The sequence below is a fragment of the Xylaria bambusicola genome, assembly GCF_022495145.1.
Source record: "Xylaria bambusicola strain CBS 139988 unplaced genomic scaffold F5B22scaffold_10, whole genome shotgun sequence".
NCBI classification, from domain to species: Eukaryota; Fungi; Ascomycota; class Sordariomycetes; order Xylariales; family Xylariaceae; genus Xylaria; species Xylaria bambusicola.
In genome coordinates, this window is record NW_025953563.1 from 365509 (window position 1) to 383711 (window position 18203).

Sequence of the window (18203 nt, forward strand, 5' to 3'; positions counted from 1 at the left end):
TTGGAGGTTGGAAATTATGAGGCTTTGGGATGAGATCAATGCAGTGAAATGCATGGTGTGTGTAGGGGACATTTGTATGAGAGAGGCGCTGGGTAGTTGAGTTTCCAAATACCATTTATTTAAATGATCGTCTTTATGACCTATATTGTGACGCCCGGTATCAGACTTTCTTTCTTAACTTGTTCGAAACACGTTAGTCAATCAGTAGAAGTCTTGTCCCTCGCGAATGATCCGAAGAATCGAGGCGCAATTATTGAATGGCTGATCTTAGAAGCGAAGAGATTGGTGAATTCTCATCTTTCCTCCATTTCGCTAGGTATTTCTCACTGTGGAATCATTCCGTTGATTACCTTTCTGCCATATCTAGTCTAATTCGCCATCGCCATTTCCTCTTTCCATTCAACATTTTCAATGCCAAAAACACGCATGTCTACCCACCCCTGGTACACAACTCGGTTAACCTCAAACCTCGCTCGAGTATCCTTATCCACGTCGTGAAAGTCACGACGGTGTCCCCGTAATTTCAAAGGCGGTGTACGCGCGATTCTGTGACGTTCTATCTGTTTAAATAGAAGAACTTGAAATTCTCAACTTTTGACGTATTCGGTCGGGCTGAACTAATTAGGTACTTGCCTATAGATGATAGTCGGCCTCCCCCTGGACTTTGACTCCGCGTCGAGTCCAGACTCCGTGTATCCCCATATCGCGCTTCCCGCTGCTCGATGCGTTAGTTAATGCCCTCCTGTCATCTCTTGGCTCCGAAAAAACAACAACAACGAAGAATTCATCATACTGGGGTAAGGGATGGGGAAGGGGTGCGAAGGACAAACTTACTCCTCTCTAGGCACTATCGTAGGCTCAGTCTCCCCCTTCGATGGATCCGGATTGCGGAAGATCAGGTTCTTCGTCTTATCGTCATGTGTTAGTAACTAACTACACACCGTAGAGAAGAGAAAGGGGTTGACGCAATTATACGCTATAGCGGCTTGCTTTGCAACTTACCAGACCGAGCGTCAAATGGATCGCCGCGGGGCTCACTTCTATCGTGTCAACGGCCTCGCGCCCCTCGACTAGGGCGAGGATGTTCTTGGCTACGACTTGTGCTTGTGCCGCGCCCGGCCGAGCCGCTTTGTGCGCGCCGCTGTCGGCGACGTCGCCGACCGCGAATACGTGCGGGTACCCCGGGTCCTGGAGCTGCAGTGTCGGACGGACGCGGACGAAGCCGTTGGCCGGGTTGATGAGCGAGTTTGGCGATGAGGGTGGGAGCGTGTGGAGGAATTGCGTGTTGGGCGTTTGTCCTGTCGCGGGGATGACGACGTCTGCGGAGAGCGTGGTGCCGTTCTCGAGAGATATTGTTATGGGCTTGCCTGGGGATGCGGTCTGTTGGAAGTCATCTGCTGGGATATTCACGCGAGACCCGAGGATAAGTCTGGTTTAAATGGATTAGATATGGGGTGTGGGGGGATTGGTCATGAGTGGTACTCACTTGACGCCTAGTTCGTGACATCGTGCTTTGATTATATCGCTCAGCTTGCTGTGATATACTGGCATTAGCTGCTCTCGTGAATGTACTAGCATGATCTCCTTCTCCGGATATATTTCCTTGAGGTCCGTCGCCACTGTGATACTGAGAATTAGTCGTCACTAGTACAATCTGGACATGTTCCGAGACTTCGAAGGCCAATCGGTATCTCATAATTTCAGCCCAAAGAAGACATTGTCTCTTGAAATCTCTCAGACAAAGATACAACCCCGAACTTCACCACTTACTCTGTACTCCGACGGCGCCGCCACCAACGATAGCGACCGACTTCGCATCCTTGATGCGCTGCTGGTAGCCCTGTAGGTATTTCACCGACAGAGGCTTCTCATCGTTTTGCATGGTACCAGGTGCCCGCAACCTTGTGCCAGTGGCCATGACTAGATAGTCGTAGGGGATCTCGCGCAGACCCTGCCAATCCCGGTCGAGGACGACGCGGTCTTTGTGTAACTGAGAGACTCGTGCCTGGACAACATGATGTCGGTATGGGTTGGGCGCCTCGGCAAAGGTACCGGAGTAAGGAATAAAGGCCTTGTGTTCGTATGCAGGGACGATGGCGAATCGTGGCTATTCTCATTCATTGGCGGGTTAGTCAGACCACATATACGAATGCTTTTGTGATGTAGATGGTATTGTGTGCACTATTAGACTCACAAAAGCGAATAGATGATGGAAATGACTATGCGGCTCAATTAAGAGAACCTGTAATCTTCGTTAATAAGGCTTTGTTTAAATACGGGGTTTAATGGTAATCGCCTGTCACTTACACGATGGGTTGATGGTAAGAGATTGGCAAGACCTTGTGTGGTGGCCTTGAAGAAGAAGAAGAAAGGTTAGTAGATATACATAATTTATTGCGAATGTTCGATAGGAATGGATCTGGAATGAGACCGACTGACCACGCCGACATAAGATCCCCCAACAACAATAATGTTTCTAAAGCTAGCAGCCATCTTCTATTCGTCTCTTGTATTCTGACCGATTTCGATCAATTTTGATTAGCAGAGGAAGCAGCAATGTCTACAAAATATACGACCACTTCCTTAGAAAGCTGTATATTATTCTTGAGTAAAACATTCTACGCGAAGAATATTCATACATTTCACTACGTAGGTAACCGTTATTTATGGTATCGCGACTCGGATCTGATAAGCTTGACAGGCTTAAAGCCGAGCGCCATCGTCGGTTGCCGTCTCGGAGCATTATTTGGCTCAGGTAGCTTCGGGGTACCGATGCTTACTAGTCATGGCCCGTCGCGACTCTCGAGTACAGATCTTCCACCTCCGCTATTGCCGAAATGAAATCCGCTAAAGTGATTCACTTTATCAGATCGTTGATGACGCTGCCATTGGCCCATGTTGAGCCCCATGTAGTTGACTAAGCTTGAACCCTTTGTGCATAGGTGTAAGTGGGATCTTCGATTGCTGATTCGTGAGGATTGGTAATCAAGGCAAATGGACATGGTATGTATGTATACGTAATCTATCATGATCATCGATTAATGTCGAAGATAAAATTATGAAGCTAAAAGGGCAAGGCCTCAATTCCATCGAGGACTATAAAAATTTCTCTTACGATTCGCAACGACGAGTTTTCTGCCTAAAATCTGATATGTTTAAGAAAGGGAAACAACATTAGTTGCCCTATTGTTTCTGTAAGCTTAACGGAGGTAAAATAGAGCGGTAAAGGGTGAGAATTACATACCACTGATGATTACTGCTGCTATTGTTGGGACGTAAGGCTTCAAGCCGAGATAAGACTCCAAGCTATCGGCCTATTCTTGGAAGTTTATTTGAGGAACGTGATTCTGTTCAGATATAACCAATTGGTTTTCCTAAAGGCGTCCGTCTTAGCTCAAGCTGAACGATTAATGAGATACTTAGCTCAGTGAGCCCCGTTCAGAAACTCATTCGTAACAAATGAAAGGACTGGGACACGTCGGAGGGTTGATCTCTGGCGCACGTGCTTCTAGCGATGTGTGAGTATACTCAACAGAAGGTAGGTAACGCAGTCACGTCAAAAGGTTTTTAATGTATAGTACTTGAACTTGTATGAGAAATTCGCAATACTATCATCTAAAAATTACCTATGACAATAGATAGATATGAGGATGAGACCCTCCACGTAAGTCTAGGAACACGTCAGACATCGCTGTGTTCCTTACACCATGTCGTCGTAGACAGCTAAGAAGCATACATGTAAACCAACGGTTCCGGCATGGATAAGCGTAACTGGGGCTGGTTCATTCAGCAGCGCCATAAGAAACCTGATGGATGTGACTGATGTCATATAGCCTTCGATGAAATATAGTGTATGACTTATACCACATGATAATGATCTCCACCAGCCGGGTGAGATGGGGTACGAAACGTTGAACATGCCAACTCACCAACATGGGGAGACACAGGGGGATATAGGTTAGTCCCTGTATTACGCGTCCAGTCTGTTATCTCGAGTTGTATGATCCAGAAGATATCGTCAGGATGCTGGCGGCTAGGTATGAGTCTTTCTTGGACAATCGAGAAAGACTTCATTCAATACATGGGATAACCCAAACTGCATTCTTTCGTGCCACTTACCGTTGTAAAGGCGTCGGACTGGGTATACCCCTAGCACACTTGGAAACGATTAGTTGGCCAGGCGCTCACTATACTACTATGACCGAAACTCTCGAAATGCGGTGCCAGGAGTCTCGCTTAAGCCTAGAGTCACTGAATAAGGCATGTCTCATTTGAGTGCTTACTGCTATACCTTCAGGAGGGAGGAACTGCAGAAAGCCCCTGACACGTCAACTTTGCGTTCGCGTCTCATCTCTCAGCAATGCTACTACCATGACATGCCTATCCCGCGACGACAATCCGATGCCATGTTAAAGCGGCTAGTAAAATGGCCTTATGAACTTGTCGTGGTACGATATTTTGAAGATAGCGCCTGGTGACCTACGTGAGATGAGCGGTGAGCACAGCATGAGACGTGTTTGCTCGCAGCTTGTTGCTGTTCGATCCCCCAGCGAGACAATACACCTCAAACTACGTCCGCACATTAAAATCCAGAACTAGCATGACGCAAGCTGAGTTGAATCCCAGTCCTATAGACCCAACTACCTTGCCCTCCGTTGTTATTGTCACGAAATCCCAAAGACCGGCATCCCTCCTACGTCTTACCTTCGGAAGACGGCGACCCCACCACTCATCCCCGTCGATCTCACGGTGCCCGCTTTGATGATACTAATCACATGTCTTACCTCCGGATCTCTTCTGCTCCTTCGCTGGCACATGATCATCTGACGCGGTCTATCTGTGGGCGAGGGTAGCACTGTCCCCAGTCTGTACAACTGGCTGGTTCAAGGTGGGGTTTCACTAGCTCGTAATGTAAGTTCCGGGTCCTGGGCGGGAGCGTGGGGACCAATGACAAAAATAAAAAAGGCACCATATTGACCCTAAAAGGGAGATTTGAGGGTATGACGAGAGGAAGAGCCGGCCTTGGATGTTCGCACAATCACGTTAATATAGACAAATTGTATACTATTAGTGGTAGCAGCAGTAGTATTATCGCGTCATGGCACGGCACTGGGCGACACGAACCCGGGAAGCTAGTCCGACGGTAAGCGATGACATCGTGAAGCGCAACAGCCGTAAACTTCCGTCGGGTTTTCTCCCGTCCGTAACGGGAGTCGGGATTAACGCACAAACGGCGGTATGCATGTTTTCCAGAGCACGGACAGGCGGCATTGAATCAACCATGGTCTAGCAAGGTAAGTTAGTGCGGACGCTTTATTTTTGTTATTTCTCAAAAGGGATGCTCTGCCGTTGACTACTCTCCGCGCAGAGTCACGGGTGGCAGTAGCATTGAGGCGCAACGGTGTTTCATCGTTATGCTGCATTGCTTGCATGAATCTTGACGCAGCCCTCAATGCCGCCAGTTAGGGAGTGATACCTGCCAATGTACCTATCTCCACTGCAAGTCCCGGCAAAGCTCACTCTGCTTGTGTGGAATCGCTCATACGACTGTGCCGAACGGAGACCAATATGCTGGTTATACATGCACAACATCGGCCCCGTCGCCTCGGTGCTGTTGGGCACCTACACGACTGCCTCTCATAGCTCACCGACTCTAGCAGCACATCACAACCCTTCACTACCCCGCCGTTGAGAAGTCCCCCGCAGCTACGGGGCAAGAGCAATGAGAAGATGGGAAAAAGACTAGCGAGCTGGAGAGGCATTTTTTGGCTCAAATCATGACTTCCTTGGCAAGCGGTTCTGTGAAGGACCAGGCTCCCGCGCGAGTATTACCTTAACGAGCACAGGCACACAAAAGCACCCAATAACACCTTGCTAGGTAGATTAGTGTTCTCTGCCTTGGCTCTGGACTCTCCATCTAGCTCTTGAACCGTGACGGCTGTGTGCAGATGCGTATCTCCTTGTCGCTTTCTGCCGTGCCGCGTGTGTACTGTTTCATGGCAGCAGGTATCAAATCTAGCCCGTAGCAGCAGCTCGTAGAGGGGCATACAGTACCATACAAATCTAGTGGATACATAACTGACTGGCGGAGTCGCTGGCTGTAGTCAAGATACCCCAACATTTCTAGGTCTCGTCAACGTCTTGTGCTGCGCTGTATATTGCTCATTCGTGCGTGCTGAATCAGAGGCCGACGATAGAGGAGCAGACCACGGTCGTATCCATCACACGCATGCCGTTGCGCGGAATACTCACTCTGGAGTCTGCGCGCCCGTTGAGCGAGTGCCTGGCTGCAGTGTACCCGTCCGTGCCAAGAAAAGAAAACGTAGGACTTGCTTTGCTTCTCAGGCCGCCAATGGGTGAGTAAGTAAGTACGCATATTGTCCAGTTAGAGAAATGTGACTTCAGTCTATCCTATCACACGCGTTGCGCACGGTCGATCGTGTTAGTAGCTGAGAAGTTGGTGTAGTGTGGTAGTCTGTATGGGAAAGTCCAGGACAGGATCACAGAATATCACATGTCGTGTCATCATACCTACTCGTCCTGCATGCAAGCATATAGGCAATGTAATCGCAGAGTACCGTAGATATGAATGCATGCCTGAATGTACGCAGGCGTAACAATCCGCCGTCGCCGCGGCGGCAGCTGCCCGTTGATCGAGGACTGGTATTGGGGCGTTGGAGTAACGAGAACGACAGAGAGGGGAGAGGGCGGGAGGGAATTACGCTCTTTCTCCAACCTCCAAGCCTAGAAGCCCATCGGCATAACCGGGTCTGTATAGTTGATTCGCTACTGGCAGGGTCGTTCGCTAAGCGACTACATCAAGGCCAATGGGGGCAGAACGATTCAGCATGGAAGCAAACCTTGGAGCAGAACTTGGAGGATCGGTAGATGGGAATCGAATCGCGCCTTGCAAGGAGCACAGGATCGTCCAGCACGTGACTTGTCCAGTCAACTTCTCACGATGGAGATTCAAACGTCGTGTGTATCCCTAAACGTCTCAACATTGGATTAGGTAATGTATTCGCGGGCATATTGCAAGGCATAGAAGGACACAACAAGTGGCCTGGCCGGCGGGCCCCTCGACTCATTCCGTCCCTATAGAGCCCTGCGCTATTGGGGTATCTGGCCTGATCGTTGCAGCTTCTCCTCTCCAGCACACTCCCTAGCTCCCATTGGCGGTTCAAATTATGACTTCTGTGGCGTACTGTAATTCATCATTATTGTACCGATATTCTGGTATGCCGCGGCTCCTATGCCTACGTGTGGGTGCGATCGATGCCTTCGCTGTTCGTGACAGGCCAAAGGATACAGCGAACCGCAAGATGGGCAAGTAGTTGGTGATCCAAGGTTTCACGAAGATCGTCGCTCCGGCTATCTAACCTGGGTATTAGTGCTGGCTCACTGAAAGTGTGCAATCCAGCGGCAGAAGAGAGAAATCAGGTACCATCATCCACCCCAGGACCAAGACCCATACATACCCGTGGGACCCGCAGTAGCCTGTAGCGTAGATCACTCCAAGGGACGGGGGAGATAACGGGGCTTGAGACTGGCTGATGGTGATGGTGGGACAGACGGTCCGGAAGCGAGTGCGACGCTGAGAATACAACATCCAAAGGAGAAAAGGTTTTATCGAAAGAATACCAGGCCACCGTTTGTGTGAGCCAGTAAACTTTAGGGTTGGCGCGCTTGTAGCGGAATCTATTTCTTTTCCTGTTTTTGAATTCAAGTTCGACCACTTGCAATCATGCGTTTCACACTAGCCGTCACCTGGTTTTGCCTACTGGCCTAGTCTGAAGGAATATATTCCCAACCGGATTCCAAGACGGCCATGGACAATAGACGCGCCATACGCGTTAAATACAGGAGGACCGAGAATCCGTACGATTGGCACAGTCACTACGTGTGGTAGCTACTATAGCTGCCTCGCTGATGCGGTGACGTGAACTCTTGTATTAGTCGATCGGTTCACTGGTAGCCTGCTGCAGAAGAATCTGAGTCAACGGAAAATGTGAATGAGGGAAGCCGTAACTGGTAAACTGAAGTGTACGTTCGTGTGTGCGCGCGCGCGTGTGTGTGGTGTCTTGTTCATCCATATCTAGAGGTTGCTTTCGGGAGATCCGGTTCCTCGCTCATCTTGAGCTACGTGACAGATCGTATATTTCATAAGAAAATGGTGCCCCCTATTGGATGATGTTGCCCTTTGAATACGGCATACATGACAGTGACACCCATGGACTGTGACCTACATGGATAATTGTGACACTACCGCCTCCATGAACTGCAATAGCTATGAATGCAACGCAACTTATCCCGGCTACCTACTACTATGTTGTTGCCCTATTGCGATGACTACTCCTCTTACGCGGTGCGGCATAGTCTTCACTAGTATTATACTTATCATATCGAATCACACTTCGCCGCAAGCTGCTGCCCAGTAGCTGATCTAGGTTCTAAACAGAACGCATGAGCTATCAGTATTAGTCGACCTGGTCGACCATATAGTAGTTCACCGAATGCGTGCGACGTGATGAAGCGGGCAAGGAGGGTGATATAGGTAGGGAAGAGAATATAAGGATGCGTCAGATTCTTGGCCTCTGATTGCGCTGTACCTCGGATTGACATTGGGAACCAGTCACTGGCTCCCACTAGGGAGCAGGTTCCAGTACCTATGTGCTTCTTAAGCTTGTGAAGTCCATATACAGCTGTCCCTGATTGCATGGTTGAGAATCTCGGTGGTATTGTGAGGTAGATCACCAACGGTCTCGCGTTTATCTCTATCGACCATTGGCGTCTAGCCACCATCCAACTACATAGCTTGCCAAAGATGACTGTGTTCACAGCACAGAGCGTGCTACTGGTGCAATCGTGCTAGGGATCACCGCTCATGTGTAACAGACTGCGGAGAAGCTCTACACGAGAGTCTAGATCGGACTGGCCAGACATCTACAATAGCTACTGTAGATAGCGTACATACGTAGTACTGTATCTGCATACAATACAGTGTAGGCGGATTCTGTGGCTTGAGAGGAGGACCTCCGGGCGGTATCCGGGATTGACCTTCCCGTGACAGGATCTGCCCTGCAGCAAAGGGTAAGGGATCCCCGTCCCGTTATACAACAAGGGTTCTTGCTATTGGACCGCCACATCATTAAGCCAGATTGGTCAATTCTTCATGCCTGCTTCGTCCCATTCACAGAATTGACGGTAGCAGAGGAGAAAGAATTAAAAATGAGGGAAGAAGGAAGAAAGAGTTAAAGACGGGAGAGAGAGTTCTCAGGAACCTCGTGGAATGGACCGTCGAGAAGGTATCTTGCACTAAAGGAGTATAGCTGATTGACCGGGGAATTGGTACTCGTGTGAACCTGATGCTCCGCCAATGTCAAAGTTTTTGGTGTCATGATTCTGGTCGTGTACATGTAAGTAGGGCTAGGTAATACGTAGTGTATAGGCGCCGATCTGAGACCGGGGATGATTGCAAATCTGAGCAACCTAAGTAGTGTACACTACGATGTACTCTGTTACTAACCTTAGCATGTATCAGATACTGAAGAAGTTTGATCGGCTTGATAATCGTACGCGATTGGACGCAACTGTGTGCGGAGTATTAGTAAGAATGTATGTCAAAGCAGCCGGGCATATAGCTAGTTGTCTAGGGGCTTTTTTTTTTTCATTTAAATGAAGCTTGTGGTACAGCTGCCAATGGCGAGTTCTGCGCAAGGCCCTCACTTCGCTGTTGAATCTACTGTTAGTGTCGTTGATGGAGAATGTGGACATCTCACAATATCTTGCTAGTAAGTTGTACTATATGAAGGTATGTACCAGCGCCGTAGCAGGTATGTAGGTTATGCAGTGTCATGATTGGTAAAGAGCGGCCTGAGTGCTTAGACCGGTGCTTAGACGACATCACGGAGCAGCATCTTTGCTAGCTCCGTCTGCGATGCAGTTTGGCGGAGACAAGACAAAGCACTAGGTTAGTTCTCAGTGGGGTGTTATCTTTGCATGAGACCAACGAATCTTCAAAATTACCTTGGACGTAGCAGTGTAGAGGGGGCAAAAGGCGGGGTGATGTCGCCATGGAACAACACCAGCTGTTGGCATAGATATTCCAGACAGGGTTTTTAGCGGATTCCACATTCCACGGGCACCTGCGGACAACACTAAGTGTCATCCTCGTTCCACATCGTATGAAGGTTGGTCCGCATTCTGTCCGGACCCTCCACTTTGATATTGTAGGCCAGCTCGGCTTGGTCGTTGTCGCTGTTGTCGTCATTCTTCACTATTGACAACCCACTGGATGGACGGCCTGGGTTACTGTCTTGTGGGAGGAATATGTGGCGGTTCAAGTGACAGGAAACTAGCCTGTGACAAGGCATTTGTGGGATGACCTCACCCCCTTCTCAGCCCTGATAGCCGGGCTCTCCGTATTTCTTTTTTGTTCCAAAACGTTTGCTCGCATCACAATGTATCGAGAGCACTTTGCCGAGGCAGAACCGGGGAGACCCTGGCTTACATTATCACCAACGCTGGACTGGGAGCAGCTACTCATGTGTATTTGTATCGGCTCCCCCAACTTGATCGCTGTTTAGACTGCGCTTCAGCTGATCGGCTAGGATCATGTCATCGAAGATCACACAGGCCACGGGAACACCATACAAATGGTGGCCGGCTGAGTGAGTGAATGCGATGGTGATATCCGGCCATGGCTTCAGCCGTGGACACCAGGTTGACTCTCACCGAGTCACATCCCCTCTAGCCGTGCTGTGTCACCGTGGCTTCGCTTCTCCACAGAGGCCTCGCTTGTTGCGTTGTTTGCCAAGCATTGAAGATGCTAGGTGCCATTAACCTGCGCTGCAATGCCCTATAATGACAGATCCATGTATATATGTGTGAACTGGCTGGGACGAACTGAACGAAGCACAACACGCATTGCTCTGTACTCGTAGTTCGGGACATGTTCTGCATCCACTACTGTTCTTTGGCGGTAACAAACGTCTCCGTTCCTGTGCCACTAAGTGGCCGCTTGCCTGGTTGATATCGCGGAAAGTCCCGAATCGGGTGGTGCTATGCTATACCCCCAGGACCGCAGTTCATAATAGATCCTCTTAATAGTCTGACACAAAGACAAGGGATATCTAAAAGATCGCTCGATTGAACCAAGAAGTGGGCCACAAGGGTTACCATAGTAGTGTACAGTAGCTCCTAGACGATTCTCAGTGATACGGGTCATTTATCCTGCCGCGATACATCCACAAGCTCCCTCTATTCATGGTTGGTGGAAGTTTGGCAATGTTGGAGTCTAGAGGCAATACACGATAGGGACATGACCTGGAGGCCTGTATACCAAGTAGGGTGCTGAACGACGGCGTCGAAGTAACCCCACTGCTCGTAGGTATGGTCACTATGGAGGCTTTGACTGCCTCTTCTACTACCTAAGGTAAATCATCTCTTCTGACTTTAATCAAAGCGGCTAGTATAACACACCTAACCCATGACGTCCAACAGAGACCGGGGTATGCAAGTAGTAGGTAGGGTGTTCTTAGGGGGGCGATGCCTCCTACGAATGATCCTGGGGGAGTACAAGATGTGTGCCTGCAAGTGTAGGTTGCACTGGGAGGTCGATCCTTACGCTGAGCTTCTGACATCGGCACTGATGGTGACAAGGCCTCGAGAGGACCAACAACGACAAAAGGCGGCGGTTTTCGTCGGCCTAGGACGGAGAAGGGAAGGCATTCGAAGTCAGCAATGCTGGAAGAGGAGAGACAGCCAGTACCTTGCAGACTGCGCCATGGTGGACGATGTTGGTCGTTCGTGGTGAACATGTGGGACGCACGCCCTCCAACTCACACGATACTACTGGACGAGACATCGAATAAGCTACAGTGTGGTCAAGACACGCGATGCTGCCACAGACCACATGGCACTGGGTGCCCATTAGTCAGTGGCTTGTTCTAAGCCCTTGGACACGGGGGTTCGTAGGTACTATACCTCCCTGATTAACCTTGTCGTTGGGATTTCTGCTATCAACGCCACCGTTCGCCATGCTCGCTTGTTACGGCAGGTAGGCTCTTGCAGGTAGGTAATATCGAGTGCTTAGTACTGTAACGTAGCTCTGTGAATAGTTCTGCGAATAGCTCTGTGGGTGACGAGGCCAGCTCGAATCGGCTCGAACTGGCAGCCTTGTGCAATAGTCTGCGGGCTGGCCGCGCCGTTATTGGCGGCGAAGATGGTGATGAGATGGTGACGATACGATATATTTGTCTTGATTCAGCCATGATACTGTGAGGCGTTTCATAGCGTTGGAGGAATAACTCATTCATATACAAGGTAATTGTCCCAAGCGGCCGACGCAGGTCCTGAGACAGCGGTTGGCTACATATGTACATACATCCCTAAGCAAGTACCTACCAGGTAAGGTTAAGTACCAATATACTACTGCACTCAACTAAATCAACTATTACAGCGGGCAGACTGCAGTGGGGTTCACTGGGAGCACGGACCTCGAATCTGTAGTATCTCCCTCGGTTAGGCACTCCAGCGTGTGAAGTACCTAAGGTATACCTACCTACATAGTATACCTTATTTATCGCTATGACACTATCTGCCTAGGTAGGTACTGTGCTTTGTACTGTGGCTCCCTTACTCCGAGTGCAGCTTATCTCTGATTTTTGATTTTTGGAAGCCGAGCAGACATTCAGAAGACAACCAAAAGGATACTGCTAGTGTAGTATATATATACTCGTACGGACAGGTCTTTACAGGTACCGGTAACCCATACTCTGCCCACACCTTATTACCTACCTAGGTATGTACATACCTATGTATGTAGGTACATACAATACTCCCTAGGTACCTACTTAGGTAGGTAGTGTAGGTAGTGCATGTGCTGCAGGGATTTCAGGGCCAACAGTCTACCTAGGTAGGTGGGAGTACACTGTAAGTATTTTCTATCCATCTTCTATCCGTACCTACATAACGATACTTACTTCACTGCTCTTAACCGTCTTTTTGACCGTTTTCTTCTGCCCACCCTTGTCAGGTTGTTGTCCGTCTCGCCTTCGCCCATGTTGTTCCAAGTTCACAATATCCTGACTACCAACCGCCAAGTTTAGTTTGAATCAACTTGAGCTTGACACAGCTACGCTCTAACTTGCCGGAGTAACTACATCAAGAGTAGTATACATGGACCCCAAGACATCGACATCGTCTATTCGCCATGTCGACTCGCAGGCGGTGACCCCGTGTTCGACACATCTCTTCGTGGTTATGATATTCCCTGGGATGGTCCGGTATAGTCTGGGAGCCATGCTTGCTTGCTTGGTCTGGCCTGGTATGTAGCATCGTAAGTATGTACTCAAGTAAGTAGGCATGGGATGGAGAGGCGCTATAGCCTCAATATCCAGGATGATGCCTATACCCATCTTAGTAGCTGCACGTACTATGTAGGCACGTCGTGCTGTACTGTACACGTACGTGCATCTACACACATCATACAGCACGCACGCCTTGGCAATGGCGCCATGCGAGGAATGGTAGGGTGTAGCTGGCTAGCTGCTGCAACCCGTCACGCTCGTCCCATACTGCTGCTACATACATCTAGGTAGTCCACACTTGCTATCGTACGGTAGGTAGTGGGATTGGGATATCTACCTAGGTACGGAGTACTGGATGCCGTCCGTCAAGTCAATCCAGACGGAGGTATGTGTACTTATGTCTGCCCTTCAGCTGCTTGGGACAAAAAGCCGGGTGTGTACCAGACTCCTGGGTCCTCCTCTCCTTCTGTCGTTATCTATCCTTCGACGCCCTTTTCCTCTTCTTGTCTTGGTTCTTCTCGTTCTTCTTGTTCTTCTTTTTCGTCTCCCTGGTCCTCGCGTTCTCCTCTCCGGGATTTTAGTCCTCCGTCGTCCTTTTCCACGCCGGTCCCCGGATAGTCCCTGGATGGTCTCTTCGGTAGTCTACCGCCGCAAACCCGGGATTGGTAGCCATTAGCCATTGGTTGTCAGCCTCTCTCGCCCAAAGTGAGGAAAGCAACGACCAGGTAGTCAAATGAGCCTCGTACAGCACGTCTTCCCGTCGCCTGGACTGATCAACAGCGGAACGGGGTGCCACACCGGATCACTCGGAGACACTGCAATACTTTGGTCGTGGGCTCCAAGCTGGCGCAACAGGAACGGGGATCGGTCTCGCGCTCTGGTCCATCAGCCAGGAGCACGGACGAGAGCATTACAGACTTAGGGACAGGCGTAGGCCCAGGCTCGAGTTCAAACTTGGACGTACGCACAGGCGCAGACATAGGCATAGGTACAGGCATGTTCCAGCCTCAGCCAACCCCGTACTCGACGTTCTTTCCATATGGACTTCACGTAGCGAACGCGGGCCTCCCCGACTACTCCTTCGAGCCGACGCCATTGCTAGGCCAATTTGGCGGAGGACATATCGGGGGAAACGTAGCAGCTGGTGATGGTGACGGCGGAGCTGTACGTGCCTCTGCGCGGGCTTACACGACAGCATCGACCAATGCTTTCCACGTCAGTGCCAGTGGCAGCGGTGGCAGCGGTAGCGGTGGCCCGGCGAGCATGGGTCTGGGTCTCATACAGGGCCTCGGGCTGCCTTTACCCACCACAGTAGCCGCGCCCAGCAGCACCAGCACAGCCTACCGCCACAGCGGCGGTAGCGCTAGCAGCGCCCACCCTGGCCTCTATAACACTTCCATGTCCGCCGTAGTTGTCCCGCGCCATCATCAACACCACCCACAGCACCCGCTCCAGGTCCAGCACCAACATCATCAACCTCAACATCGGCACCGACCCCAGCACCCGCACCCGCACGCTCCGCGCCGCAGCGTCATCAGCTACAAGATGGATCAGCAACAGGAGCTGGACCCCAACGACATCGCCCAGCAAGAGGCCGCTGCGAGGGATTATGAGCCTCGGTTAGCCGTAAGTAACCTCTCCAACGACATGGATGGCTTGGCCTACCTATCATTCACCCCTCTCGCCCACTCAAGCAGGCCGTCATAGCATTCTTGTATGGCGCGGGGTGTGAAACGTGTGCATGCGTATACATATATATATGCGCCTATATAATGATAATTGCTCAAGCGTCGCCGATGGCTGGCAGGGCCATGGACGCTGCACGTTGATGAATTGTATCGTCTTATCGCCATGTCTCATCAACCTCCCCTGCTGCCTTGCTGTCACTCCAACACGTCGAATTGTGAAATGTAGGCAGATGTTTTAATGACTCACGCTCACAACTTGACTACAGGGTCCTCTGGTCGGCGAGAAGACATCCAGCCAGGCCATCACAGAAGAGTACGCAAGAGCGGATCCCGCCTTCGTCGCCAAAACCATGGTCAGTTCCACGTCCTGAAAGCATCGTACTGGTTCTCAATTATTGACGCTCTGATGCATTACTTAGGCTCTTCCTCAGACATACTCACACTACCGACCCATTCAAGGTGACGGCAACTGCGGCTACCGAGGTGAGCTTCTCATTCATATTCTCAATTGAATCTTTCCCTGGTCTCTTTTCTTTTTAACCCCTCTCCTCTGTACCCTATTCTAGCTTCTCTATGCCGCCCACCCTTATCCAAACCAAACCCTTCGGAGAAACGCCAGAATTTCCGCCAATTACCTGAAGAAGGATAATGTTTTGCACAGTGACGTTTTCAATTTCCCCCTTACACGACATACATCCTCCACTGATATGATTAAGCTCGCGGTTTCTCTCTTAAAGGAACACCGATGTTAACCTAAGCCACAGCTATTGCATTTGCCTATTTCGAGACACTGGTGCAATGCGGCGACGTCAACCTCGTCCAGAGCGAGTTGGATCGCATGAATGTCCTCAATAAGTATATCGAAGATGTTGGTGGCCAGGACGCTTCTATGATAGAACTCATGGTCTCGGAAACCATCGACTTGTTCAACGACCTCATTTCGGCCATGTCTGAAGGCAGTGGTGCTATGTCTATTTTGGTGGCTAAATTCAATGACCCCAGCATATCCCAATGCCTTGTCTATCATCTTCGTTTACTAGCATGCGCAAGATTAAAGGGGCACGCCGATCAATACGCGTCATATCTCGACACAGACATTGAGACTTATCTCGCCACGACGGTGATGCCTGTCAATCGAGAGATCGACCATATTTGTGTGGTCTTGGTGCATGACATCCTGTTGAAGCCTGTGAACATAGTGCTTGAGATTGCCTATTTGGATCGCAGTGAAGGCAGCGAGGTCAATGTGCACCGACTTCCCGACGAGGCTAATGGGCAAGATCCATCCACCCTAGGCCCTGTCATATATCTCTTGTACCGGCCTGGTCATTATGACATTCTTTATCCTGATCATCAGGTTCGCGCGCCACCAGTCCCGCCTGTCCCAGTCACCCCAGTCAACCTTCAGATCAATAGGGTCACATCATTTGTGCCTCACAACCAGGACTATGAGAATCAAGTACCGGCATTACAAGACACATCATTTACGATGGACATGGGTGTATTAGCTATGATTCCGGGACTATCGTCGTCCTTTGGCCCTCCTTCCGCTAGCCCATCTCCGATGACGGACCAATATGCAGCTTCCCCTGGCCCGTCTTGGGTCTCACAACCAGGTATATCGGCATCCCTTAACCAGCCGACTCCTCCGCAGCCACGGGCGACGGACCATCCAGTTCGCTTCAGCAAATATAGTTTTCTTCCCAACCCCCAAGAAGCCGCAACGGGAAATAACACATATGAACCTTCATGCATGACCAATACCTTTAAAAATAGTCATTTCAACACGGCGCACTATAATAACCAAAATTTCCAACCGGAGATGTACCAACCAGACGCCGAAGAGGAGGCCCAAAGTAGTGGAAATAACAGGATAGGGGGTCGAAAAAGGAGCACCGAGAATTGCTCAGGCATAAAAAAGGAGAAGTAGGCATAGAGGAGTCTGCGGGTCTTGCTTCATTGCGCTAGTCTGGTTGCATCTTTTAAACCGGTGTTGCGGCTCGTAGTGATTTCACCTCTTTATGCTTTTATTCTTGTCCTGTCATTTGTTTTTTTTTTTTTTCACGCGCACTTGGTATATCAACAGAGTGACCAATTCTAGCAAGGAGTTGTTGTGCTTTTTGTTACGAGCGAATCGGCATTATGGCTACGGCATAACGGGAGCACGCGGGCTAATGCGTCGACCCCGTCGCGATGAGAACACGACTTTATCGTTTACGTTATGAGACAGACAGCATTGTGCTTTAGGGCACGATTGAAAAGAGTCCATGGGACAACGTGACGCTTAATGGCCAAGGAGAGAGAAGAAGCAGGACTGGGAGTGCATAGGGTTGTTGCCTTCATACACACACACATATTGAGAGAGTATGAGGGAGAAAGACAGGCTAAATTGAGACTGGAGATAGATTGTTCCCGGACTCTAGAGCAACAACGTCATAATCTCAAGATTAAGAAAGGAGTTAAAAAAATTAACAAGGACCAACTCGTGGGATACCCTGCAGCATAATTTCTATATCACCCTGATTCCTATCATCATTCCAGAAGGCAGCCTTCTTTCAGCCATCGACTAGAGGCGCGCACCAGTAAGCGAAGGAGCCCACCCAGCTGTATGTATATGTGTGTATGAATGAATGTATGCAAGCATCACGTTGGCCACATCGACGGTGTACTATGTGAGGCGCACACCCAGATGCGAGTCGGAACGCCTCTCCCGATGTCGGTGGCTGTTTATTTGTCGGTTTGGAAAAATTCGCATGCCAACTACTCGCTTCGCAAACATGGATATCCCTTGCCTTAGAAACAGATACATTATACACACACCGCATGCTCTTCACCTGAACCTTGACCTTGCATTTTTTTTTTTTTGTACCTTAGCTTCATGTCTCGAATTCTCTCCACAGTAAAACTGATGTCCATTATCTAGCTTGGTACTTACTTGGATTGGTATTGAGCAGGTAACAAGTACGGTAGGTAGGTTAATGCAAGCAGTGCAGTATCAGACGGGAAACATTTGAACGTTCGTGCAGCCTCGCCCCTCCCCCCCAGCGGAGACCCTTGTTGAAATGACAACCACAATGACAACCAGTGCTAAATAGTTGTGGTTCGGTTAGTAAGTACATTCATTCAATAGACCTTACGCGTTTTTTTTTTTTTTATTCCCGTAGGCAAAATCAGACGATGATGGATAGGTATGTTCCCATTGAGT

General features: G+C 49.7%; 2 protein-coding genes across 2 annotated transcripts; one reads left to right on the forward strand and one right to left on the reverse strand.

Moving 5' to 3' along the window:
- Window positions 1-125: 125 nt before the first annotated feature.
- F5B22DRAFT_597377 (uncharacterized protein) lies at window positions 126-2632 on the reverse strand. Its single transcript, XM_047974300.1, has 8 exons — window positions 2440-2632; window positions 2308-2352; window positions 2195-2242; window positions 1771-2107; window positions 1487-1619; window positions 1003-1429; window positions 835-908; window positions 126-715 (listed from the first exon to the last, which is right to left on the reverse strand). The coding sequence occupies exons 1-8, from the start codon at window positions 2491-2493 to the stop codon at window positions 634-636; spliced, it is 1200 nt and encodes a 399-aa protein (XP_047833071.1). The 5' UTR covers window positions 2494-2632; the 3' UTR covers window positions 126-633.
- An 11514-nt stretch (window positions 2633-14146) lies between these two features.
- Window positions 14147-17278, forward strand: F5B22DRAFT_36324 (peptidase C65 Otubain-domain-containing protein). The gene is made up of 4 exons (XM_047971095.1): window positions 14147-14936; window positions 15265-15351; window positions 15418-15481; window positions 15763-17278. The coding sequence occupies exons 1-4, from the start codon at window positions 14307-14309 to the stop codon at window positions 16926-16928; spliced, it is 1947 nt and encodes a 648-aa protein (XP_047833072.1). The 5' UTR covers window positions 14147-14306; the 3' UTR covers window positions 16929-17278.
- The last annotated feature ends 925 nt before the right edge of the window (window positions 17279-18203 follow it).